The 27,412-nt window shown below is 41.3% G+C and overlaps 1 protein-coding gene across 1 annotated transcript in view; it reads right to left on the bottom strand.

The window, feature by feature from the left end:
* Positions 1-27,412, bottom strand: part of KIF24 (kinesin family member 24) — a 105,305-nt gene that overhangs the window by 54,805 nt on the left and 23,088 nt on the right. Inside the window, exons 2-4 of the mRNA XM_066367782.1 lie at positions 13,413-13,490; positions 9,539-9,907; positions 2,907-3,096 (exon numbers count right to left, since the gene is read on the bottom strand). Of these exons, the coding sequence (XP_066223879.1) occupies positions 2,907-3,096; positions 9,539-9,882 (534 nt within the window). The 5' untranslated portion in view covers positions 9,883-9,907; positions 13,413-13,490. The remainder of the gene's footprint in view (positions 1-2,906; positions 3,097-9,538; positions 9,908-13,412; positions 13,491-27,412) is intronic.

Below are 27,412 nucleotides of genomic sequence, written 5' to 3'. Positions count from 1 at the left end.
ACTTAAAGAATCAAGTATCAATATTTATTTTCTATAAGCCTCCCTTTTCTTCTCTACTTAAGGAAAAAGAAGGGAGAGCCCTTCCAACACTTTTATATTATAGCATTGATAGGTAAGGACTTTGACCTATGGAAGCAAAGGTCCAAAGTTCAAACAGTAGAGAAAGTGCTATTCAATAAGTATTGATCAATGGTAATAACAAAGAAGTAAGGTTATTGTGTTTTGGGATAATAGGAAAATACAAAAGATGATACCTCCTTGAGGGAATTATTGTGACAGAAACATCATTAAGGCAATCTTGGGTAGATGGTGATTGGATAGGGCTATTACTATGGCTGTAAGTAGCTATGGAACTAGATATCATTACAACTAATTGTTCATTTGGACCATTTTCAAAATAAATAACTCCCACCTAGACATAATAGACTATGCATTGATCAGCAATCAATAAGGCTGTTAAAGTGATTGGACTAGTTATACAGTGGCCTGGTAATTTAGTGCCCATAGAAGACTCAGTGGATTATTTTGAATGTTACTTTTAAACCCAATTTTGGTAACTAAAGAAAAAGAACAATGCAAGTATAAAAGGGGGGAAAGTATCAACAATTTGACTTCAGTGCTAAAGGATTTGTTCCAACAGACTGAGATCTCAGTTGGCTAAGGTAAATAGTTAGCACGCCAGATTATTCACCAATTGAGGCAGGAGAGAGAGAGAGAGAATAGAATGACTATAATATGAATGTTTTAGGGAGGCAGAGTCAGAGAAAGAGAAACTCTTAATTCTCAAATCTTGACTTCTGGTAGATTATCCCTTGGTTTTAAATTATTCACAATTACTTCACAATTTTACAAATACTTAAGTTAAAATATCTTCCATCGGCCCTGGCCGGTTGGCTCATGTTGGCCTGGCGTGCGGGGGACCCGGGTTCGATTCCCGGCCAGGGCACATAGGAGAAGCGCCCATTTGCTTCTCCACCCCCCCCCCCTCCTTCCTCTCTGTCTCTCTCTTCCCCTCCCGCAGCCAAGGCTCCACTGGAGCAAAGATGGCCCGGGTGCTGGGGATGGCTCCTTGGCCTCTGCTCCAGGCACTAGAGTGGCTCTGGTCGCGGCAGAGCGACCCCCCCCCCCCAGGGGCAGAGCATCGCCCCCTGGTGGGCATGCCGGGTGGATCCCGGTTGGGCGCATGTGGGAGTCTGTCTCTCCCCGTTTCCAGCTTCAGAAAAATACAAAAATATATATATATATCTTCCATCGATGGGGTTTGCTGCCTCCTTATAAAAGACTGAAGAGTTACCAGTTTAGAATAAGCTCCTCTGAATATCAAGCCCTTTCTCCTAGGACTTTTCAGGATCAGTCTAGCAGGGAGTGAACATTTTTATGTCTGACCAACTAGTGTTTTATTCAGACCCTTACATGTTAGATGTGAAATTATATCCCTGGATTATATTCACAACTGTAATGTACCCTGTACAAAGTGACCTGCCCAATTTCCACCAAACTAAATCTAAACTTAAAAACCACTGAAATCAAAATAAGCAGTTGGCTGGCAACCTAGGGCCTTGTTGCTCGAAAATATATCCTCCATTATTAAACTCCACACTCGCCCTCAACACAGTGAGAAGTTCACACTATGAGAGACAGGTGAGAATTGAGAATGTGAAACCAGCTTGACCAGGCGATGGTGCAATGGATAGAGCATCGGATTGGGATGTGGAGGACTCAGGTTTGAAACCCTGAGATTAATACAAAAAAAAAAAAAAAGAAATGGAGAATTATTCCAAAGTTTACTGCCTCCTGGTTTCCAACTTCAGAAAAATACAAAAAAAAAAAAAAAAGAAAGAAAGAAATAAAACCCTGAGATTGCCGGCTTGAGCGTGGGCTCATCCAGCTTGAGCAGGGGCTCACCAGCTTGAGTGCAGGATCACTGACTTGAGTGTGGGATCACAGATATGATACCATGGTTGCTGGCTTGAGCCCAAAGGTCACTGGCTTGAAGCCCAAGGTCCACTGGCTTGAGCAAGGGGTCACTCGCTCTGCTGGAGCCCCCCCTCCGCAAGAACATGAGAAAGCAATCAGTGAACAACTAAGGTGCCGCAACAAAGAATTGATGCTTCCCATCCTTCTCCCTTCTTGTCTGTCTGTCCCTCTCTCTGACTATGTCTCTGTTAAAAAAAAAAAAAAAAGACGGCCAGGGCACACAGGAGAAGCGCCCATTTGCTTCTCCACCCCTCCGCCGCACTTTCCTCTCTGTCTCTCTCTTCCCCTCCCGCAGCCAAGGCTCCATTGGAGCAAAGATGGCCCGGGCGCTAGGGATGGCTCTGTGGCCTCTGCCCCAGGCGCTAGAGTGGCTCTGGTCGCAATATGGCGACGCCCAGGATGGGCAGAGCATCGCCCCCTGGTGGGCAGAGAGTCGCCCCATGGTGGGCGTGCCGGGTGGATCCCGGTCGGGCGCATGCAGGAGTCTGTCTGACTGTCTCTCCCCGTTTCCAGCTTCAGAAAAATGGAAAAAAAAAAAAAAAAAAAAAGAGAATGTGAAACCATCTCATAGTCACTTTAGGGCATATGCTCAATGACTGGTCCTATCTATCACCAATTCATTAAATACTTTTTATCCCCGCAATCCCTCTCTTTTTGCTGAATATGTATAATTAAATTCACATACAGCATGTTAGGTGAATACAGCCTTATTGCACTAGAGTGGAGGAATTATGTTTTTGTATCCCCTGTTGCACTTTATTTTTAAAAAATATAGGCCTAGGATATGAATTTAAAGCAATGTCACATCAGGGATGAATGCCGGCACCTAAACCAGAAACTGGATTTTAGAATTTGTATGCTGCCACTCAAACAAAAAGCAAAAATTTGGCACACTTGATATTAGTTCTAAACACAAAAGGAAAGCATACCTGCAGAATATACTGTGTGAGGTCAACTGCTTCTTTCTTCTCATGAACAAGTAGAGTTTCTTTGTCTTCCACAGTAATAATATTAATTTCTCCACGACGTACCTCTCTCATGCCCAGAGGGCGTTTTCGAACACAAACTCTGATTTTCTCCATCTCAATCCAAGGATTCTCTTTCTCTGAGGTGTTCTGTCTGATACAGTATGTTAATAAGTTGGCCTTAATTTTTAATAGAATAAGGCTACTTAAGAGATCAAAGTATCAGTACATTTTGTTATAAATAAATTAGGTGTCATATTGCATATTAAATATAATATGTATATATAACACTATGTATTAAAAGTTTTGACACTAAATCCTCCTGATTACGTCTATCTCTATCCCTACTCCATCCCACCCTTTGTCCTGACCAAAAAACAAAAATAAAAACAAAAAAACCCAAAAAATTACTCCCCCCCCCAAATTACCCCCAAACAGCCTGACCAGGCGGTGGCACAGTGGATAGAGCGTTGGACTGGGATGTGGAAGGACCCAGGTTTGAGACCCCGAGGTCGCCAGCTTGAGCGCGGGCTCATCTGGCTTGAGCAAAAGCTCACCAGCTTGGACCCAGGGTTGCTGGCTCCAGCAAGGGGTTACTGACATGCTGAAGGCCCGAAGTCAAGGCACATATGAGAAAGCAATCAATGAACAACTAAGAAGTCGCAACGCGCAACGAAAAACTAATGATTGATGCTTCTCATCTGTCTCCATTCCTGTCTGTCTGTCCCTGTCTATCCCTCTGACTCTCTCTCTGTCTCTGTAAAAAAAAAAAAAAAAAAATTGCCCCCAAACACTAAGTTCGCTTTAGCTCTAAAATGTGTCTTTGGCCTCCAGATATGTCTTCCAAAAGGTTTATAACAATGGTTGATGGATGTTCTTTCTTCACGTTCCCAAAACTCAGGGTAATCAATTCTCAAAATCTAAAGCAATATGCTGCTACCACCTCTCCAAAGCCTTTAAAAGAACCAAATCCTTACTTTCTTTCAATCTAATTATCTTGTACATTTATTGTTTCCTTTTCTTTTCTTTTTTCTCTTGACAGAGAGAAAACCAGAGGGAGAAACAGATAGGGACAGATAGACAAGAAGAGAGATGAGAAGCATCAACTCATAGTTGAGGCACCTTAGTTGTTCATTGATGGCTTTCTCATATGTGCCTTGACCGAGGGGCTCCAGCTGAGCTAATGACCGCTTGCTCAAGCCAGTGACCTTGGGCTCAAGCCAGCGACCGTGGGGTCATGTCTATGATCCCACACTCAAGCCAGAGACCCCGCACTCGAGCTGGTGAGCCTGTGCTCAAGCTGAATGAGCCCCGTGCTCAAGCCAGCCAACTTGGGGTTTTGAACCTGCATCCTCTGTGTTCCAGGCAGATGCTCTATCCACTGCACTGCCGCCTGGTCAGGCTGAACTCATCAATCTTAACATCCAGAATATTTGAGGCAAACAGTCCTCGGGTCAGGAATACAAAATTCATCAGGTTTACTTGCTAAGCTTAATGGTAGTACGTATACTGTATATCTATGAATTGACCAACTCCTTACCTAGAAATTCCTTTTAAGCTAGGTAACAAGATAATAGGATTTTTCTTTTTTAAATCAAGTGAGAGACAGGGAGGCAGAGAGACAGACTCCTATATGTTCCCTGACAGAAATCCACCCCCATCTGGGGCCGATGCTCCGTTGTTCAGCAACCAGGCTATTTTAGCGCCTGAGGCAAGGCCATGGAGCCAACTTGTTCATTCAAGCCATGGCTGCAGGAGGAGACGGGGGCGGGGAGGAAGAAGGAGGGGTGGAGAAGCAGATGGTTGCTTCTCCTGTGTGCCCTGACCTGGAATTGAACCTGGGACTTTCCACATGCTAGGCAGATGCTCTACGGCTGAGCCAACCAGCCAAGGCCAGATAATAGAATTCCTTTGTGTGTGTGTGTGTGTGTGTGTGACAGAGAGACAAAGAGAGGCACAGATAGGAACAGACAGACAGGAAGGGAGAGAGATGAGAAGCATCAGTTCTTTGTTGCGGCTCCTTAGTTGTTCATTGATTGCTTTCTCATATGTGCCTTTCTGGGGGTGGGCGGGGGGCTACAGCAGAGCTAATGACCTCTTGCTCAAGCCAGAGACCTTTGGGCTCAAGCCGGCGACCATGGGGTCATGTCTATGATCCCAAGTTCAAGTCAGCTACCCCGCACTCAAGCTGGTAAGCCCACATGCAAGTTGGATTGAACCTGCAGTCAAGCTGGCAACCTTAAGGTTTCACACCTGGGATATCAGTGTCCCAAATCAATGCTTTATCCACTGCATCGGTCAGGTGAAAAAAAAAAGCAAAAGTTTAATGCATCATTTTAAGTGTCGAAGTGTCAGAGTCTCTCGTTGTTGATGATTATCAATAATCTACTTATATATTGTAAAACTAATCAAAGAGGACAGAAAATTCCTTTACAAAACTGACCTGGGACTCTAGGATGGGACATACAGAAAGAAGGACTGTAGTTTTCATGCTCTAGGGGCAAAATGGAATTAATATTCTTCTAAAAGGCTCTGGTTTTAACGCCCAATCTTCCCTAGAAAAAATAAAGTACATCTATCCGGTATGCAAAGAGTTAAGACAGCTGGAGTTAGGTCTATTCAAGTCTTAAGGTAACTAGTTCTCTAAATGCCTTAGACTTTTATTAAAATTCTAAGGCCAGCAATTTATTTTGAACATATCTGAGTTCAGGAATCCAAAGACAATGCTCTTTGGTTAGGATGACTCCCTAACAGGAAGCCTTAAATTGGTGAGGAGTTTCTCAGAGCTCTGAAACCTTGATTCCTACTTAGGGTATGGGTAAAAAAGCAATATGGAATATTAACTGGGGAAAATGCACTTTCATATTTCTATTTCTCTTATACAGACAGTCCCTGACTTAAATTGCTCAACTTGTGATTTTGTGACTTTATGATGGTGTGAAAGAGATACACACTAGTAGAAACTCCACTTCAAATTTTGAATTTTGATCTTTTCTTTTTTCTTTTTTTTTTTTTTGTATTTTTCTGAAGTGAGAAGCGGGGAGGCAGAGAGACAGACTCCCACATGTGCCTGACTAGGATCAACCCGGCATGCCCATCATGGGGCAATGCTCTGCCCATCTGAGGCATTGCTCTGTTGCAACCAGAGCCTTTCTAGTGCCTGAGGCAGAGGCTATGAAGCCATCCTCAGTGCCTGGGCCAATTTTGCTCTAATGGAGCCTTGGCTGCAGGAGGGGAGGAGAGAGACAGAAAGAAAGGAGAGGGGGAAGGGTGGAGAAGCAGATGGGCACTTCTCCTATGTGCCCTGGCTGGGAATCGAACCCAGGACTTCCACATGCCCGGCTGACGATCTACTGCTGAGCCAACTAGTTAGGGGTGATCTTTTCTTAGGTTAGTGATTAGTTGTAAGATACTCTCATATGATGCTGGACAGTGACAGCGAGCCTAAGCTCCTCGTCAGGCAAGTGATTAGGAGGGTGAACAACTGATACACTACAGCAGCGATTTTCAACTGTTGCACAAGAATTCTTAAAACATGGAATACCTAACTATTTAGTCAGAAGCACTGATCTCTTTTCCCTTAGATTGTCAAATAAAAGAATGACAACAGCCAACACAAGAATAGTCATCCAGTATGAATACCCTGTCTTAAACTATAAATATATATATATATATAGGTCATATAATAGAGTTGTAGCTTCAATATTGGTCACTTTGCATAACAAGGTTGTTTCTGATTGGTTAATTCTTTGTACCAGAAATCCTTATTTACAAGTATAGACAACTGAGGGTTGTTTTTTTTTTAATTTTTAAAATTCATTTTTAGAGAGAGAGAGAGGAGGAAGAGAGAGGAGAAAGAGGTGGGGAAGAACAGGAAGTATCAACTCCCATATGTGCCTTGACCAGGCAAGCCCAGGGTTTCAAACTGGCGACCTCAGCATTTCCAGGTCAACGCTTTATCCACTGCGCCACCACAGGTCAGGCAACAACTGAGTTTTTAAAAAGTCACTTTGGAGCAAAAAGGATAGGCAATTACTATTATTATTTTGTAAATCAATCAAAATTATACCTATTTTTTGGTCAGATTGGCAAAAAATAATCCCATCATAAATTGAGGAGCATCTATATAATAAAGAATAGGAAGAGTGAGATAATAACGATATAAAAGGTGAGAAAGTTCAATTGAACAGCTTTTGCTCTGGGCTTGTCACATGTTAACCTCTAACAGCACTTATCTCACCATCTGGCTATTTGTCTTCCCTGTCCGCTAAGAGACTAAGAGTCTCCAGATATCCTAATCTTTATATCTCTAGCAGAGGTGGTACTTAATATTTGCCAAATAAATGAAATAGCAATATTTGGGAGGGGGAGGGGCACAAAGAAAACTAGATAGAAGGTGACAGAGGACAATCTGACTTTGGGTGATGGGTATGCAACATAATTAAACGACAAGATAACCTGGACATGTTATCTTTGAATATATGTATCCTGATTTATTGATGTCACCCCATTAAAAAATTAGATTATTAAAAGGAAAAAAAAACTTTTTTTTTTTTTTTTCTTTTTTCATTTTTCTGAAGCTGGAAACAGGGAGAGACAGTCAGACAGACTCCCGCATGCGCCCGACCGGGATCCACCCGGCACGCCCACCATGGGGCGACGCTCTGCCCACCAGGGGGCGATGCTCTGCCCATCCTGGGCGTCGCCATGTTGCGACCAGAGCCACTCTAGCGCCTGAGGCAGAGGCCACAGAGCCATCCCCAGCGCCCGGGCCATCTTTGCTCCAATGGAGCCTTGGCTGCAGGAGGGGAAGAGAGAGACAGAGAGGAAAGCGCGGCGGAGGGGTGGAGAAGCAAATGGGCGCTTCTCCTGTGTGCCCTGGCCGGGAATCGAACCCGGGTCCTCCGCACGCTAGGCCGACGCTCTACCGCTGAGCCAACCGGCCAGGGCAAAAAAACTTTTTTAAAGTAACAAAACAAGCAATACATCTTACTTAAAAAAAAATTTTTTTTCTATTATACCAATGTTAGTATTAAGTGTTACATGAAATTTCATCTCTGAGGGCCTATTTAAAATTCTAACTTGCTTGAAGCACTGCGTGAAAATAATTTACTGTTATCCTGACTCTCAAACCCTAAACTCCATCAAATGTGCCTTACTCTTGGCCCTGGCTGGTTGACTCAGCGGTAGACCATCAGCCCGGTGTGTGGAAGTCCGGGTTCGATTCCCAGCCAAGACACACAGGAGAGGCGCCCATTTGCTTCTCCACCTTTCCCCCCTCCTTTCTCTCTGTCTCTCTCTTCCCCTCCTGTAGCCAAGGTTCCATTTGAGCAAATTTGGCTCGGGTGCTGAAGATGGCTCCATGGCCTCTGCCTCAGGTGCTAGAATGGCTCTGGTTGCAGCGGAGCAATGCCCCAGATGGGCAGAACATTGCCCCCCCTGCTGGGCATGCCGGGTGGATCCTAGTTGAGCGGTGCATGTGGAAGTCTGTCTGTCTGCTTCCCCGCTTCTCACTTCAGAAAAATACAAAAAAGTGGCTTACTCTTTGCAATCACCAAAATCATTTGTTCTTCCAGGGCTGGAATAGTAGAAGGCACTGAAAATCAGGATCATATTTCAGTATATGCAGGTAAACAAACTGCTCCAAAGATCTACTTAATTCAACTATGTGCTCTTTGTTTTTAACTAGGCTTTATGTCTCCTGGTTGGTTTAAGTGAATTTGATAGCCTTAAAAAAATAGCCTGTGGATTGTGTAAATTTTTTCTTTACTGCCTAAGGTAACTATTTTATCTTCATAGATGCACTAGATATATCATGTTACAGTACAATAAATAATAGAAACAGGTCTGCTATAGGAATAATAGAAGAGCCTGCCAAGTAGCAGCTGCTTGATGTACATGCAAGTGAGGAGTTTCTCCCATCTGGAAAGTCCTAAATCCTCATTAATTTTCCCCTAGCAAGGTGTTTCTATTATCAATGCAGAAACTACTACCATTTCTCTAAATGAGGAGTAGGTTACATTCCTCTGGCCATGAAGAGGCCTGCCCTTGTCTGAGGCTAACCTCTCTTCAAAAATAAATAAGAGGCCTGGCCTGTGGTGGCACAGTGGATAAAAGCGTCGACCTGGAAATGCTGAGGTCGCCGGTTCGAAACCCTGGGCTTGCCTGGTCAAGGCACATATGGGAGTTGATGCTTCTAGCTCCTCCCTCCCTTCTCTCTGTCTCTCTCTCCTCTTTCCCTCCCTCTCTGTCTCTCTCTCTCCTCTCTAAAATGAATAAAAATAAATAAATAAGAAAATAAATAAATAAAATATTACCTGATATTAGAATGAGGGATTCCATAGTTATACCCTGAAACATGAGAGACTGTTTGAATAATGGGAATATCACAGTCCCCCAGTTTTGTAGAAAAGTGATTTGATGAAAAGAGTGAAGTGTTAGTTTCTGTTTGCCCATAGGAATCGGCAGCTGTGGCATTCACAATTCTTGTTTTTGTTTGGTACTGGAAATCATCTGGTAGGACGTGTTCCAGCACTTTTAGGTAACTAGATTTCTGTTTATTTGCAGAAAAATCTGATAAATTGCACATTTCATACCCATAGTTGCTGGTAGTTCTGTCTTTGCTGTCAGCAGGAGAATCAAAATGCAGTTGTCTGCGAGGTCCAGAGCTGGGTTCCCAAGGCTTGTTGTACAAGCTGCTTGTCTGAAGAGGATGCTCTGGGCTAGTGACTGCTTTATCTTCTTCCTGCATAATCTTAATGATTTTGATAAGTTGGAAGAGACGTTTCCTGTCATTCATGTCATGGACTCCCAATTTGGAGTAGTCCTTCATTGTAACTTTTGCTAATTCATCTATTTTCTGGAGGCCAAGGGCAGCAAAATGAGGATAATACTGTGCAAGTTCAGCTTCACAAAGACACTCGTACAACCAGGATGTCATTTTTGTGAATAGGTTTCTATAAATGCTAAAGAAAAAAAGTTATTAATTTGAAATACAGAATATATAACACAATTATTCCTTTAAAAAATGAAAACCACAAAACATACAAAAAACCCATTCTAGCATACCAAGTTTTCAATAAATATATTTTCTTCTGAAATGATTAAACAGCACTGTATATAAACAAAGATGCTTATGATGTATTTGTAGTAACAGATACAGTTTGTTCATCTGCTTAATAAAAAAAGACTTTCAATTGTTCATATACATAGTTACAGGCACACATACTTAACACAAGTCACTTACTTATTTCTAGGGAGTTCCATCCAACCTTGCTATGTCTACTTAACACATGCCACAAAATGCTGAAATACTGCTCCCAACCACTGATTGCAAGCAGTACTAATTTTAGATGTTCAAGTTAACATTAAGGCATGTTGCACAACTGTTTCCATGATTAATGAACAAAGGCTAAGAACTCTTTTAGAATGGAAAGCAGAATCAAGTAGCAAACCACAGAGGATTATAAACTAATATAACTCTGAGAAACTCACATATGTATCTGCTGAGTACTGATAAAAGTTAGTTATATGAAGAAGTTAAAAACATCATTAATTTGGAATCTACTGATTCCCAATTTCAGGTCATTCTAAAAGGTAGGTAATTGTAGATGTCTATCTGTACAGAATATGAATAAAAGAGATTACCTATATCCCTGATCTGTGGTGGTGCATTCGATAAAGCATTGACCTGGAACCCTGAGGTTGCCAGATTGAAACACTGGGCTTGTCTGGTCAAGGCGCATACAGGAAGCAACTACGAGTTGATGCTTCCTGCTCTCCCCCCTTTTCTTTCCTCTTTTTCTTTTTTCTTTCAGTGAGAGGCAAGGGGGATGGACAGACAGCAACAGACAGGAAGGGAGTGAGATGAAAAGCATGAACTCACAGTTGTGGCACCTCAGTTGTTCATTGATTGCTTTCTCTTATGTGCCTTGACCAGGGTGCTCCAGCCAAGCCAGTGACCCCTTGCTCAAGCCAGCAACCTTGGGCTCCAATCCAATGACCTTTGGGCTCAGGCCAGTGACCATGGGGTCATGTCTATGATCCCAACTCAAATCGGCAACCCCACGCTCAAGCTGGTGACCTCAGGGTTTGAACCTGGGTCCTCAGCCTCTCTGGCTCATGCTCTATCCACTGCACCACAGCCGGGTCAGGCTCTCTTCTCTTTCTAAACTGAATAAATTTAAAAAACAAACAAATAAGACTTTACCCAGGAAATTAATTCTATGTCAAGATACTTAATTAAATACTAATAAATGATGTGGTAATAACATAATCCTGGTCTATTGTTAAAGTCAGGACCTTAAGAAGTTTTTTCATAACACTGTAAAGTTTAAGTTCATGAGAATATTCAAAAGTGACTACATTTTCTTTTAAAAAATTGTTTTATAATTTAGTTTTCAAAATTCAGCCTGACCAAGTGGTGGCACAGTGGATAGAGCATCGGACTGGGACACATCGAAACCCTGAGGTTGCTGGCTTGAGTGTGGGATCACAGACATGAGCCCATGGTCGCTGGATTGAGCCCAAGGGTTGCTGGCTTAAGCTCAAGGTCACTGGCTTGAGGAAGGGGTCACTCGCTCTGCTGGAGGCCACTGGTGAAGCCACATATGAGAAAACAATCAAGGAACAACTAAAGTGCCACAACAAAGAATTGAAGTTACTCATCTCTCTCACTTTCTGTCTGTCTGTCCTCTCTGTCACTGTCAAAAAAAAATTAGTTTTCAAAATTCAATTAGTTCTTGGTAAAACTTTTTGTTTGTTTTTTTTCGTTTTAAATTTTGGTTTCATTCTAGGAGAAAAAGAGAAAGAGTTAGGGCTGGTATTCTGATGAAACCACCCTGCATAATTAATTGCAGAGGAAATGGTATTGAGTCTAAAGAAAAGGCCAAAGGGCTCCGGCTGGATGACTCAGTGGGTTAGAGCATTGCCCCGAAGTGCAGAGGTTGCCAGCTTGATCCCTAGTCAGGGCACATATAGGAACCGATTAAAGTTCCTGTCTCTCTCTCCCTTTCTCTCGAATCAATAAAATAAACATTAAAATAAAAAAGGAAAAGGCCAAAGGAGCTAAGTAAAAATCCTTAAACTCATCCTGCCCTTTTCCATTTGTGGCAGATTGAAATAAAATTAAAAGCCATAAATTCTTTGCTGGTCACAAAGCTCATCCTGCCATATGTGGGTCTGTAATGCTTTCCTTATGACTCCTGAAAGAGCCTCACCTCCACTGGCATCACTTCCATCAAGAGATGGAGTCTATTTCTCCTTCCATTGCTGGCCTTGTGACTTGTTTTGGTCAACAGAATGTGGTGGAAACTTAGACTTTCACACCTAAGCCTCAAAAGCTTTGCAGTTTCTCCTGTTCTCTTGGAAGCTGTTCTGCTGCCCAGCCTACAGCCATCATCAAAGCCAGATGTATGAGAGAAGCCAGCTTAGACTATTTAGGCCCTATGGTGCCACCAGATGACTGCAGACACATGAGTGATCCCTGGTGAGACCAGAACTATCTAAGCACAGCCCAAATATCTGACTCACAGAACTGTGAGCAATTGAAAATGTTCTAAGCCACTAAGTTTTGGCCTACACAGTAGTAGATAACTACAACACTCCTCTATGGCATTTTTTTTTTTTTTTTTTTTTGAGAAAGAGACAGAGACAGGAAAGGAGAGAGTAAGGGAGGAGAGAGATGAGGAGCATCAACTTGTAGTTGCGTCACTTTAGTTGTTCATTGCTTGCTTCTCATACGTGCCTTGACTGGGGGGCTCTAGCCAAGTCAGCAACCTTGAGATGTCAATGATCACACACTCAAACTGTGGAGTCTGCTCTGAAGCCAGCGACCTAGGGGTTTCTAACCGGAGACCTCAGCATCTCAGGTTGATGCTCTATCCACTGTGCCACGAGTCAAGTCCTTCTATGACTTTAAATGTTATATCTTTGCCTGAAATGTTTCCAACTCCCTCTGCCTACTAAAGTGAGTTATGCTCATCCTTTCAAGATAGCTCAATAGTTACCCCTCACCCTCGTAAAACCTTTCATCTCTCAGCCTCTTCTGTCATTTTACCACCAAACACCCTAATATAGTCATTAAAACAGGCTACCAATCGCTCTACTAGTGTTTCTTTTATCCGGAATACCTGCATTTCCCAGGAAAAACCCTATTTATATTTTTCTTCAGTGAGATACTGGTATTTCCTCTGTATTTCAGTAATAATAATAGCAGCTAATATGTATTGAATATTTATTATATACCAGGCACTATTCTAAGTACTTTATTTGTTAACCTCCAAAATATCCTATGAAGTATATAAATGTGTGACTTTCAGCAAGTTACTTATTTAACACCACTGAAACTCATTTTTATCAACTATAAATGGGAATTATATATTATATATATTAACAGTCCCCACAATTCCTAGGGTTAGGATTCAATGAGAAAATACTTGTAAATCTTGCAGCATGATATGCAGTACTTACTTAGTATCCAATAATTGTTGGTAGTAATTACTACTGTGATTATTTCTGTACTATTATCTTCACCACCTAGCTCAGAACCTAAAACAGAAAAAGTCTCAATGTTTTGGTGTGTCTTAAGTTATTTCTAAGTAGTTACATTCCCTACTTGCCTCAGTCTAACCCAGGGGAATGGGTTAAATGGTATGTAATCTTCTTAATTTCCATAGGCTGTACAAGATCCTGTATTTCAAAACACACTCATTCCCTTGGTGTCATACCAAACATTTCCCAATATAATTCTGATAATCATGGCTTCTATTGCATCCCTTAATAAGTACTTGCAAGACTAACTAACATACTCATATTGTAATGCTTAGATATTCCATAATACGGGATGGGGGAAATGCCAGAGATAGCAGTAATCTGGATATATAAAGTAGCCAATGGCATTCTTCTACATAAATTGACAGCATGGTGCTTTTTTGAGCCCTACAGTTAACCTATGCTCTTTTGTTTTAAAATTAGATACCCTTCTTTGTACCATATTCCATTTTATAAAGGTCCAACCCCTCATGGAGTCCCATGCCAGTTTCATAGGAAAAAAAACAACCCCAAAACAAAACCTCCGAGGTTTCTTCAGGGGCAGACATAACAACACTGAAAAAGTTCCCCTGGTGATTATGATTATAATACAATGATAAAGATCTATCAAAATTACAAATGTAAATGAACTAATTCTAGGAACTTAGCCTACAGATATTGTGTACAAGTACAAAATGACACAGGTGCAAAATTGTTTATTGTAGCACTTTATGTAATAGTGAAGAAATGGAATAGAGACAGGTTAAATAAATAATGGTAATCCATTAAACAGAATACTATGAAGCAATTACAAAGAATAAGTAAACACTCAATGTATTATTGAACAAAAAGAAAGCTCTCCAATATATATTAAATGACTAAAGCAAGTTACAGTTTATACAGTAAAAATACCATATGTTAAAAAGAAAGAGATCATTTATCTATAATAGATCTACTTATTTGCTTACCAGGCATAAAATATCTTTGACAGGATGCACAAGAAAGTAATAATATTAGCCAGCGGCACGGGGTGGGGGGGGCACTAGTTGGTGGAGGGTACGAAGACAGACTATTGTGGCCCTGACTGGTTTACTTAGTGGACAGAACATCCGCTTGGTGTATCGACTTCTCGGATTTGATTCCTGGTCAGGGCACATAAGAGAAGCAACCATCTGCTTCTCTCCCTCTCCCTCCCCCTTTCTCTCCCTCTTCCCCTCCTGCAGCCAATGGCTCGACTGGTTCAAGTATAGGCTGGGCTCTGAAGATAGCTCAATTGGTCTGAGCATCAGCCCCAGATGGGGATTGCTGGGTGGGTCCCGGTCGGGTGCATGCGGAAGTCTCTCATTAGCCTCCCTCCTCTCACTTTAAAAAAAAAAAAAAAGACCGCCTGATCAGGTGGCGGCGCAGTGGATAGAGTGTCAGACTGGGACGCAGAGGACCCAGGTTCAAAACCCCAGGTCACCAGCTTGAGCGCAGGGTCACTGGTTTGAGTGTGGTATCATAGACATGATCCCATGGTTGCTGGTTTGAAGCCCAAGGCTGCTGACTTGAGCCCAAGGTCACTGGCTTGAGCAAGGGGTCACTCGCTCTGCTGTAGTTCTCCCACCTTGTTAAGGCACATATGAGAAAGCAATCAATGAACAACTAAGGTGCTGCAATGAAGAATTGATGCTTCTCATTTCTCTCCCTTCCTGTCCGTCTGTCCCTGTCACACACACGCACAAAAAAGACTATTCTATACTAATAAATGCTAGTAGTTATTATTATATTATCTTTCCTTTTTTTTTTTTTTTTAATGGAGAGAGGGGACGGGACGAAGCAGAGACAGAGAGAGAGAAACATCAATTTGTTGTTCCACTTAGGTATACATTCATTGGTTGATTTTTGTATGTTCCCTAACTGGGGAACTAACTCACACCTTGGCAGATTGGGATGATGCTCTACTCAACTGAGCTACTCAGCCAGGCCTATAGTGTTAATTCTTAAAGAGAAAAGCAATATGATTCCACTCAACCTAGCACTGTGCTAGATACGTGTGCAACAAGTGTTTGTTGAATGAACAGAATCTGCTTAGATAGGACAAAGGACAAAAAATTCAACCATTTCTATTTTTTACCCAATGCAACTAAATGATTACAAGATTCCGTTAAGCCTGCTTATGTGGCTAGGGAGCCATTTTCTAGTTTCCTAATTCTCTTCAAGTCCCATCATCTAAAATAAAAGAGACAACTAGGGTTCTCACAACCTATAATAAACTAATATATAAAATGTCTTTACCGCGCCCTGGCTGGTTGGCTCAGTGGTAAAGCATCGGCCTGGCGTGCAGGAGTCCCGGGTTCGATTCCCGGCCAGGGCACACAGGAGAAGCGCCCATCTTCTCCACCCCTCCCCTCTCCTTCCTCTCTGTCTCTCTCTTCCACTCCTGCAGCCAAGGCTCCACTGGAGCAAAGTTGGCCCAGGCGCTGAGGATGGCTCTGTGGGCTCTGCCTCAGGCACTAGAATGGCTCTGGTTGCAACAGAGCAACGCCCCAGATGGGCAGAGCATCGCCCCCTGGTGGGCAGGCTCAGTGGATCCCGGTTGGGCGCATGCGGGAGTCTGTCTGACTGCCTCCCCGTTTCCAACTTCAGAAAAATACAAAATAAAATAAAATAAAATAAAATAAAATAAAATGTCTTTACCAACATCACACTGAACACTTAATAAAGTTCAAAGAAACATTTTCTATAACAAGGCTAATCTCTTTCAGCAAACAGTCCATAGTCATACTACTTTTATGATGTGATTAAATGAAAATGTATTGAGTTCTATAGGTATTTTTTTTATTTATTCATTTTTTTTTAGAGAGAGAGGAGAGAAAGAAAGAGAAAGAGAAAGAGGGGGAAAGAGCAGGAAGCATCAACTCCCATATGTGTCCCAGGCAAACCCAGGGTTTTGAACCGGCGATCTCAGCATTCAAGGTCGACGTTTTACCCACTGCGCCACCACAGGCCAGACTCCTATAGGTATTGACAGTAAAATTAGATGTTAAAATACTCTGATGGCCCTGGCCGGTTGGCTCAGTGGTAGAGCGTCGGCCTGGCGTGCAGAAGTCCCAGGTTCGATTCCCGGCCAGGGCACACAGGAGAAGCGCCCATCTGCTTCTCCACCCCTCCCCCTCTCCTTCCTCTCTGTCTCTCTCTTCCCCTCCCGCAGCCGAGGCTCCATTGGAGCAAAGATGGCCCGGGCGCTGGGGATGGCTCCTCTGCCCCAGGCGCTAGAGTGGCTCTGGTCGCAATAGAGCGACGCCCTGGAGGGGCAGAGCATCGCCCCCTGGTGGGCGTGCCGTGTGGATCCCGGTCGGGCGCATGCAGGAGTCTGTCTGACTGTCTCTCCCCGTTTCCGGCTTCAGAAAAATACAGAAAAAAAAAATAATAATAATAAAAATAAAATACTCTATACATGTATTACTTATGCAGCAGATTCTGTAAAGCCCTACTGAGTGACTGGCAAATGGCAGGCATACTGATCTACCTACAGCACTCAAAAATATTATTAGCCCTGACCAATAGCTTGGTTGGTTAGAGCAGCGGTCCCCAACCCCCGGGCCATAGACCGGTACCGATCCATGGGCCATTTGGTACCAGTCCACAGAGAAAGAATAAATAACTTACATTATTTCCGTTTTATTTATATTTAAGTCTGAACGATGTTTTATTTTTAAAAAATGACCAGATTCCTTTTGTTATATCCGTCTAAGACTCACTCTTGACACTTGTCTCAATCACGTGATACATTTATCCATCTCACCCTAAAGGCCGGTGTGTGAAAATATTTTCTGACATTAAACCGGTCCGTGGCCCAAAAAAGGTTGGGGACCACTGGGTTAGAGCATTTTCCCAAAGCACAGAGGTTGTCAGTTTGATCCCCAGTCACGGCACATACAGGATCGGACCAATGTTCCTGTCTGTCTGACTCTCTTACCCTCTTCTCTCACTAAAATCAATAAATTAAAATTAAAAAAAAATTTTTATTATAGCCCTGGTCGAATAGCTCAGTTGGATATAACGTCATCTGGATAAGCTAAAGTTGTGGATTCCATCTCAATCAGAGCACATACAAGAATCAACTAATGAATGCATAAATAAGTGGAACAAGAGAGAAATTGATCTCTCTCTCCTTTTCTCTCTCTAAAATCAAAAAGTAAAAAAATTTAAAATTTTATTATCAAAAATTTCAAGCCCTGGCTGGTGGGCTCAGTGGTAGAGCATCGGCCTGGTGTGTGGATGTCCCAGGTTTGATACCTGGTCCGGTACACAGGAAAAGCAACCATTTGCTTCTCCACCCGCCCCCCACCCCTCTTCTCTCTCTCTTCCCCTCTCACAGCCATGGCTCGATTAGTTTGAGTGCATCAGCCCTGGGCACTGAGGTTGGCTCCATGGAGCCTTTGCCTCAGGTGCTAAAAATTGCTTGGTTGCAAACATGGCCCCAGATGGGCAGAGCATTGGCCCCAGACAAGGATTGCTGGGATGGGGTGGGGGTGATCTTGGTCAGGGCACATGTGGGGGTCTCTCTATCTCCCCTCCTCTCACATGGAAAAAAGAAGAAAAAAAATTTCAAGCCACAAAAGTAAGTAGAATTGTACCATAAACACTCAGTTATCCACCCCTAGATTCTTTAATTATCAAAATTTGCCACACTTGTTTCCTCTATCCTTTCTTTGCTGAAATATTGTAAAACAAATACCAGATTATCATTTCATTTCACCTTTAAGTTCATTTTAAATGGATATTTTCTTATATAACCACAATGTCATTATTATATTTAATCAAATTTAAAGTAATTCTTCGGTGTCTTATACTCAATCCATAATCCTATTACCCCAAGTTATCTTTAAAATTACTTTAAAAAGTTTTTAAAATATCTACTGTAAGGTCGGTGGATAATGGGGGATGGTCACGTGGGGAACTCAGACCCGTGAACTTTGGCTAGGACCGCCCACAACCAAACGTGCCAAAAGAGGCTTCACAGGAACCGTTTGGAAAAAAGCAACCATCTACCAGCCAGTGGGATTTCACCACGTCATGTTAGCTCGACTTCCCTAGAGGGACCCCTTTAAATATCTCCCACACGGTTTAATCCTTAATCCGTGCAACTTCCCTGGCCTCCATCTTACCTTGGGGCTAGGGAACCTTGCCGGGCGGGATGCGTGCTCTATACTCAATAAAGCCGTTTGTTATTCCACACTTTGTGGCTCAAGCCCTCTTCCTTCCTTCCTTCTCGGCGGGTAAAAATATCTTACATCTACCTTGAAATCTACCTACCTACTTTTAAGATTTTATTTACCGATATTATAGAGGTAGGGGGAGCAAGAAATATCAACTCGTAGTTGCTTCACTTTAGTTGTTCATTGATTGCTTGCTGTATGTATCTTGACTGGGCAAGCCCAGGACTTCAAACCAGCGATCTCAGCATTCCAGGTCAACCCTTTATCCAATGCGCTACTACAGGCCAGGCAAAATATATATTTTTAAAATAGCCTTTTTTTTTTAAATTAATTAATTAATTTTTTTTTGTATTTTTCTGAAGCTGGAAACGAGGAGGCAGTCAGACAGACTCCCGCATGCGCCCGACCGGGATCCACCCGGCATGCCCACCAGGGGGCGATGCTCTGCCCATCCGGGGCATCGCTCTGTCGCGACCAGAGCCACTCTAGCGCCTGGGGCAGAGGCCAAGGAGCCATCCCCAGCGCCCGGGCCATCTTTTGCTCCAATGGAGCCTCGGCTGCGGGAGGGGAAGAGAGAGACAGAGAGGAAGGAGAGGGGGTGGGGTGGAGAAGCAGATGGGCACTTCTCCTGTGTGCCCTGGCCGGGAATCGAACCTGGGACTTCTGCACGCCAGGCTGACGCTCTACCACGGAGCCAACCAGCCAGGGCCTAAAATATCCTTTTACAAAAAAAAAAAAAAAAATCTTTTTGTTCAAATCAGAATCCAGACAAGGTACATATTTGGTGGTATGTCTTAAGTCTTTTTTTTTAATAGGGTAGTACCTAATCCTTTTTTTCCCCTTTCTATTCAATTGACTTGTTGCAGAAATTTAATATGTTCCATGTTTGGGACACACTTATACTAAAAAAATCACTCACTAGTCATTGGAAATTCAAATTTAACCAGGTGTCTTGCTTTGTTTTGGCTTAATATGGCAACCTTATACTAGAATCAAGTTCCACATTTCAGACAAAAATACTTCACAAGGTGTTACTGTGTACTTCATAATACATCACATCAAAATACACATGAATGTCTGCAAATTGCAGCCTCATTCTTTCATTGTAGTTTTCTCATCAACCAATTCACTGGCATCATCCATTAATGATAACTACCTGCCTCAATTATTTCATAAGAGGTTGCAAAATGGTGATTTTCTGAATTTATCATTTTTTTTGTAGAGTTTTTCTGTAAAGAATTTTCTGTCAAAAACTAGGGCTCTTTGGTTATCCAAAGTAGAGTTTGTACATGAAAGCAGGCACAAAGGTATTCTTTCCTTTTAATTTTCAAGTGTCAGAGTAATCAGTAGTATCCTAGTTACTTTGGATGGTGTGCAATGAGTTCTTTCAGGTTTTTTTCTTTTGGAGGGGTTCAAATTCATTATAAACTCATGGGTTTTTATATAGTTCATGTATTCCAATTAATTGTCTTAAGTCTTTGACATCTTCATCTTATATATTTCATAGCCAAAACCTAAAATTGGCTTTCCTCCAAGAAACTGGAAGTAGCTACCCATTGTCTCACATTTAGCTGATAGTTATGCATTCCCAGAAGGAAAGGAAAAAGAAAGCAGAGCACCTGACCTGTGGTGGTGCAGTGGATAAAGCACTGATCTGGAATGCTAAGGCTGTCAGTCCAAAACCTCAGGCTTGCCTGGTCATGGCACATGTAAGAAGCAAGTACTACAAGTTGAAGCTTCCTGTTCCTTCCTCTGCCTTTCTATTTTATCTCCAAAATCAATAATAAAATCTTAAAAAAGGAAGGAAGAAAGGGAGGAAGGGAGGGAGGGAGGGAGGGAGGGAGAGGGAAGAAAAAAGGAAGCAGGCAAGCAAGCAAGCAAGCAAGCAAGCAGAGAGGGCCTGGGCATTAGGGAAAGAGAAAAAGAGTAAGCACAATCACACTGGTCCTTCTCTTCCCTTTGGAGATCAGGATAGCTCTTTATAGCCACAACTAGCTAATCCAGAAAGGTCACTACTCCTTTCATATCTGAGTTACTGAATAGTCTCTGTAGGTCAATTTTCAACTTCTCCGTCGACTCCAAACAATTAGTTGTAGCTCTGGAAGGACTTAATGAAGGACTTTGAGGCATTTACAACCATTAAAAGAATACAGGATGAGCCTTACCAGGCGGTGGCGCAGTGGATAGAGCGTCGGACTGGGATGCGGAGGACCCAGGTTTGAGACCCCGAGGTCGCCAGCTTGAGCGAGGGCTCATCTGGTTTGAGCAAGGCTCACCAGCTTCAGCCCAAGGTCGCTGGCTCGAGCAAGGGGTTACTCAGTCTGCTGAAGGCCCATGGTCAAGGCATATATGAGAAAGCAATCAATGAACAACTAAAGTGTCGCAATGAAAAACTGATAATTGATGCTTCTCATCTGTCATTCTGTCCCTGTCTATCCCTCTCTCTGACTCTCTGTCTCTGAAAAAGAAAAAAAGAATACAGGATGAGAAAAGATGAGAAACCGGGGACTGGAAGTTATAAAGTCATTTCCATTTCATTTTTGTGCCCCTCAAATTTTAAAGAATTTACCACTGATTCGTTTGTTACACTGTGACTATAAGGATGCAAATGAAGTTCCTCAATATAAAGGTAATAGAATGTAATAATTACTAGGAAGCAGAACAAATAGAATACAGGGCCAAAAATTGTATTAAATTAATTATGTCAAATATTTAAAGAAATTTGTCTGATCTCAAATGTCTTCTACAACTTACTAGTTCATAAAGATTCAAATTAAAATGACAAATGGGTAAAGGAAATGTCAGGTGACAAGGTTGATGATTGTTGATTTGATTTATTTGAGCATTCCTAGTATCTCAGCTCTAAATTTACTGGGTAACCTAGACCAAAGAGGACAAAAACATAGTCTACAAATATATATCTGTGCTGCTTTCTTTCTCCTGTGCCCATGGTAAATAACCCAAATCTACTTCAATGTTTTTTCTTATTAAGCTCTGGAACAGCCTTAGAAACCCCGTTAGAATTATATGTGCAAGATACTGTACAATTCCATGAGTTTTGACAGCTATATATACCTGTAAAACCACCAACACAATGAAAATACAGAATACCACCCTCAAAAGATTCCTCATGCATCTTTACATCCATCATTCCTGCTGCCCCCAGACCTAGGCAACCATGATCTGCTTTCTATATTAGTTTGCATTTTCTAAAAGTTTGATGTAAATGGAATTATACCATATATTCTCTTTTGTATCTGGCTTTTTTCAGTTAGCATAATGATTTGAGACTTATCCATAATATACATATCATACACACAGGTATACCCATTTTACTTTGGAGGAGAAAGACCAGAGTGAAGGAGTGAGTTATCCAAGATAACACAGCTCTTTCAAGTGATATTTCTAAGATTTAAACTTAGGTCTTTTTTTTTTTTTTTTTTACAGAAACAGAGTCAGAGAGAGGGACAGACAGACAGGAACGAAGAGATGAGAAGAATCAATCAGTTTTTTTGTTTTTTTTTAATCATTAGTTTTTCGTTGCACATTGCGACACCTTAGTTGTTCATTGATTGCCTTCTCATATGTGCCTTGACCGTGGGGCTTCAGCAGACCGAGTAACCCCTTGCTCAACCAGCGACCTGGGGTCCAAGCTGGTGAGCTTTTGCTCAAACCAGAAGAGCCCACACTCAAGCTGGTGACCTCAGGGTCTCGAACCTGGGTCCTCGGCATCCCAGTCTGATGCTCTATCCATTGCACCACCGCCTGGTCAGGCTAAACTTAGGTCTTGTCATGGCTACTCCCATGTTCTTTTCATTATTCCATGTTGCATCTTTCAGAAGTAGCTGTAAAACAGCTCCATTGCCAGTCCCCCTAAATGGGGCCACCATCAACCCAGATCAGTAGACTGGCTGCTTCCTGCAGATCTGTGGCAGCATGGAATCTGACAGCTGCCACCACCAGAAAAATGCCCTGCAAATCAGCAAAATCCAACAGGGGACAGATGGGGGAGTTTTTACATGTAGGACTCACATTCAGTTCCACAAGTATGCAGAGTTCTCCTTCGTGACAAACCCAGAGACTGCTAGGTTTCAGCTGTTGGGGTAACAATCAGAAATAGTCTTAGAAGAAACCTAGTTGGCAGAAATTCAAATGTTCTTATTCTGGTGGCAGAGAAAATAAACTGGAAGGGAAACACATGAAACTTTATACACAATTAAGGAAGTTTATTCACATTCCAGGATGTGGAAAAGATCCAACTATTTAACATGCTCCCTCAAACTCTTCATTTATCTACCTAAACTATGTAACTCAACCCGCCAAAATTGCCTGAAACTGAAGTTGGAATTAGATAACTCTCAGTCTCTGTACCCTTGGGCAAAGTCACTTAGTTTCTCTGAATTTCATCTCCCTCTCTCAAAGGATGCAGTAAGATATTTATATAAAATGAATTTGAAAACAACTGTATAAAGTACTCCATAAGGATAGGGCCAAGTTCTCTTATTCAGCAACTGCATCACTGCGCCTGGCATGTAGGATGGCTGCCTTATTAGAAACAAACATTCATATGCCTTATTATGCCATATGAATGACTTTTAACACTATTAAAAGATGGTTTCATTTACAGGAAGTCCTCACTTAACTTCGTTAATAGGTTCTGTAACTAAGAGAAACAATGTATAATAAAACCAATTTTACTACAGGTTAATACCTGATAAAAACAAGAGTTAAATTCCTATGGCATCTCATCAATGTTGTAACAAAACAGTATTATTAGAGGACCTGTCATAATTGACTGGTGAAAAGATGAATATATAACACAGAATCAAAAAGAGATTACAGCCTGACCTGTGGTGGCGCTGTGGATGAAGTGTTGACCTGGAACAATGAGGTTGCTGGTTTGAAACCCTGGGCTTGCCTGGTCAAGGCACATACAAGAAGCAACTAGTATGAGTTGACCACCCCCACCTCTTTCTCTACTCTAAAATGAATAAAATCTTTTTTTTTAAAAAGGTAAAAGATTACAGATACTACAGATGTATTATACTTGCAAAATATACTAATTAACAGTAATATTATGTGTAAGCATCTACTAATTTAAAAATGTTTCATTAATGACAATTGTACAAGTACTTTTCTCTCCCTCATTGGCATAAATAGTTGACATAACATGTCTGATTACCATATATAATGTTAAGATAGATGATGGTACATATCAAAAGACCAACACTTGATACAAATATGTCATGTGTATGGGCAGTCTTAATCATTTTTTCATCAACTTTACTGAGGTATAATTTATATATAATAAACTAGATCCATTTTATTTTGTTGTTTTTTTTTTTACAGAGAGAGAGTCAGAGAGAGGGATAGATAGGGACAGAACGGAGAGAGATGAGAAGCATCAATTATCAGTTTTTCGTTGCAACACCTTAGTTGTTCATTGATTGCTTTCTCATATGTGCCTTGACCGTGGGGCTACAGCAGACCAAGTAACCCCTTGCTCGAGCCAGCAACCTTGGGTCCAAGCTGGTGAGCTTTGCTCAAACCAGATGAGCCCGCGCTCAAGCTGGCGACCTCAGGGTCTCAAACCTGGGTCCTCTGCATCCCAGTCCGACGCTCTATCCACTGTGCCACCGCCTGGTCAGGCTAGATCCATTTTAAGTGTATACTTTTGAGTCTTTTTTTTCAGTTCTATGAGCCTTGATAAATATTTACCCATGAGACCACGACATCAAAATAAAATCAAAACAATCCCATCAGTCACTTCTGAAAGTTCCTAATATCCCTTAGGAATCAATCCTCTCCTCTACCCGTGGCCCCAGGTAATCTCTGATCTGCTTTCTGTCACTATAGATGAGTTGTTCTAGAATTTCTCATAAAAAATCATATAGTGTCATTGTTATTTTATATCTACACAATACATAGAGGCTGAAAAGATTTTCCACTTGGTTTTGTAATTTTTTTTTCATAGGCCTTTGGAAACAAGTTAAAATGACCAGACTATTATTCATAGCTCTTTTTTCACTGAACTAAATGTTTGCTAATAAAGATATTTCCTAAATTAGTCTAATTTTTTTAGCTTAACCTGAGAAAAACAAAGAGTTAGTGAAACAAACAAATATACATATAGAGTCAATGACTTAGAAAAGTATTCTATATTAAAAAAAAAAAAATTGAAGCAATCCCATGGGTAGATAGGGTGTTTTACTAAAAGAGTTAGTGGAGCCTGACCTGTGGTGGCGCAGTGGATAAAGCGTCGACCTGGAAATGCTGAGGTTGCCGGTTCGAAACCCTGGGCTTGCCTGGTCAAGGCACATATGGGAGTTGATGCTTCCAGCTCCTCCCCCCTTCTCTCTCTCTCCTCTCTCTCTGTCTCTCCCTCTCCTGTCTAAAATGAATAAATAAAAAATAAAAAAAGAAAAAACTAAAAGAGTTAGTGGAAGACAATTCATTAATTAACATAAACCCAGGAACAGATAATATAATTTCAAAAAACTTGAAGAAAATATCAGAATCTACTGTTGCCTGATTTCGTACTTGTCCAGGGGGGGGGGGGGGGGGCGGAAGGATAGAAATGGCTCAATTTCTAAAGCATCTAAGTTATTCTTAGTATCCTAAATTCATCTGACGCAGTGGATAAAGCGTCAGCCTGGAACACTGAGGTTGCCGGTTCAAATCCCTGGGCTTGCCTGGTCAAGGCACATAGGGGAGTTGATGCTTCCTGCTCCTCCCCCCTTCTCTCTCTCTCTCTCCTCTCTTTCTAGAAATAAATAAATAAAATCTAAAAAAATATATTAAAAAAAAATGAATATGCTAAATCTCCCTTGTTTTTCTCTAAAATCAGTAACAACACAAAGCCTTACTCAGTTGTACATATATTTCACAGTACCACATAATCTTTGCTATTTTTATAATGGTTATTTAAATACTGTAATTCTCATTAAAGACATTTTTATTTCTCTTACAGAGAAAAGGAAAGTAAAATGTGGCTTTGGGTAACCTCTAAAGTAGCTGAAAATATTTCTGTGCTCACAGCCTTTTAAAAAATATTCAGTCTGACCTGTGGATAAAGTGCAGTGGATAAAGCACTGACCTGGAACACTGAGGTCACCAGTTCAAAACCCTGCGCTTACCTGGTCAAGGCACATATGGGAGTTGATGCTTCCTGCTCCCCCCCCTCCTTTCTCCTCTCTCCAAAAATAAAGAAATAAAATCTAAAAATTAAAATTAAAAAATACTCAAATTTATTACAGAAATAAGTCATGTTCCCAAGTTTTGAAAAATTCTTTCCATTCAACAATGAAATTTTAATTATTTATCCTGAAATAACTGAAAGTTCACAAATGCCAGAAATAACCAGATCATTTGTGAGGTAATTAAAAAATACAGCCAAACAGTAAATGGAACCTATATGTACTAATCATAAATAGAACTTGATAAATAAATACAACTTGGACAACTCTTTAAATGATCATTACATTTTTAAATAAACATTTCTGCATGGAAAAGCTTTTAATTTTTATCTTATTTATTTTTGAGACAGAAAGAGAAGTGGGGGGAAGGGAGAGAGATGAGAAGCATCCACTTGTAGTTGCATCACTCCAGATGTTCATTGATTGCTTCTCATTGACTGCTTCTCATAGGTGCCCTGGGTGTGTGTATGTGGTTGGGGGCTCAAGCCAGTGACCTTGGGCTCAAGCCAGCAACCTTTGGATTCAAGTCAGAGACCTTGGGATCATGTTAATGATCCTGTGCTCAAGCTGGTGAGGCTGTGCTCAAACCAGTGAACTCAGAATTTCAGACCTGGGACACCACTCTTCATCCACTGCACCACCACTGGTCAGGCTGGAAAAGCTTTTTAAAAGACACATTCAGCAAGTTACATTTATGAAATGTAAAAGGATAATATCTATTTCTAAATATGATTGATTCTATTATGTTCAAGAGAAAATTCTTAATGAAATGGCAGAGAACACATGGTTGTCTAGAAAAAGAAAATAAAGGGGCAGTGAAGCAGAAGGTTATCTTTCCCAAAGGGAAAAAAGTGTGGAAGAAAAAAATACACTAAATTAGAGAAGGCAGAGAGTTCTGGAGAGCTTTCACAGTAAAGAATCATGGGGGTAAATCAGAACATAGAAAAACAGTTTGTTATTATTTTATGAAGTTGAGTTTTCCTGTACCATACAACCAAGCAACTCTACCCAAGAAAAACTGTTGCAGATGTGCATCAGGAGGTGCATACAAAAATTTTCATAGCAGTACTGTTCACAAGAGCCAAAAACTGAAAAAAACCTGAATGTTCATTGGCTGGAGAATAATAGATAAGTATTGAATACATTTGGCATATTCAGATAATGGAACATTATGCAGTAATGACAACAGAACAAATTAACAGCTACCCTAAACAATTTATCAAATATCACCAACATAATGAGAAGAAAAACAAATCCCAGAAAACAATGTACCTTCCTATAGGTTCAAAAGCAAGCAAATCCAATGTTACTCAAATATCTAAACACAAAATGTAGGATAATGGTTACCGCTGAGGAGAGAGCAGGGAAATGGGGAACAGGAGAACATAGGGAGATTGTGTGCTAGGTCTTGGGTATTTATTCATTTGTCTTATACTGTGTAACTTACATATGTTTCACACATTCTTTGGTATGTACCACATTATATTTGTGTAAGATAAAGAATAAAAAAGGTCAAGACAAGATGACGCTGGAGTAGGCG

Source organism: Saccopteryx leptura, chromosome 2 (assembly GCF_036850995.1).
Source record: "Saccopteryx leptura isolate mSacLep1 chromosome 2, mSacLep1_pri_phased_curated, whole genome shotgun sequence".
NCBI classification, from domain to species: Eukaryota; Metazoa; Chordata; class Mammalia; order Chiroptera; family Emballonuridae; genus Saccopteryx; species Saccopteryx leptura.
This window is presented reverse-complemented; position numbering and strand designations above follow the sequence as displayed.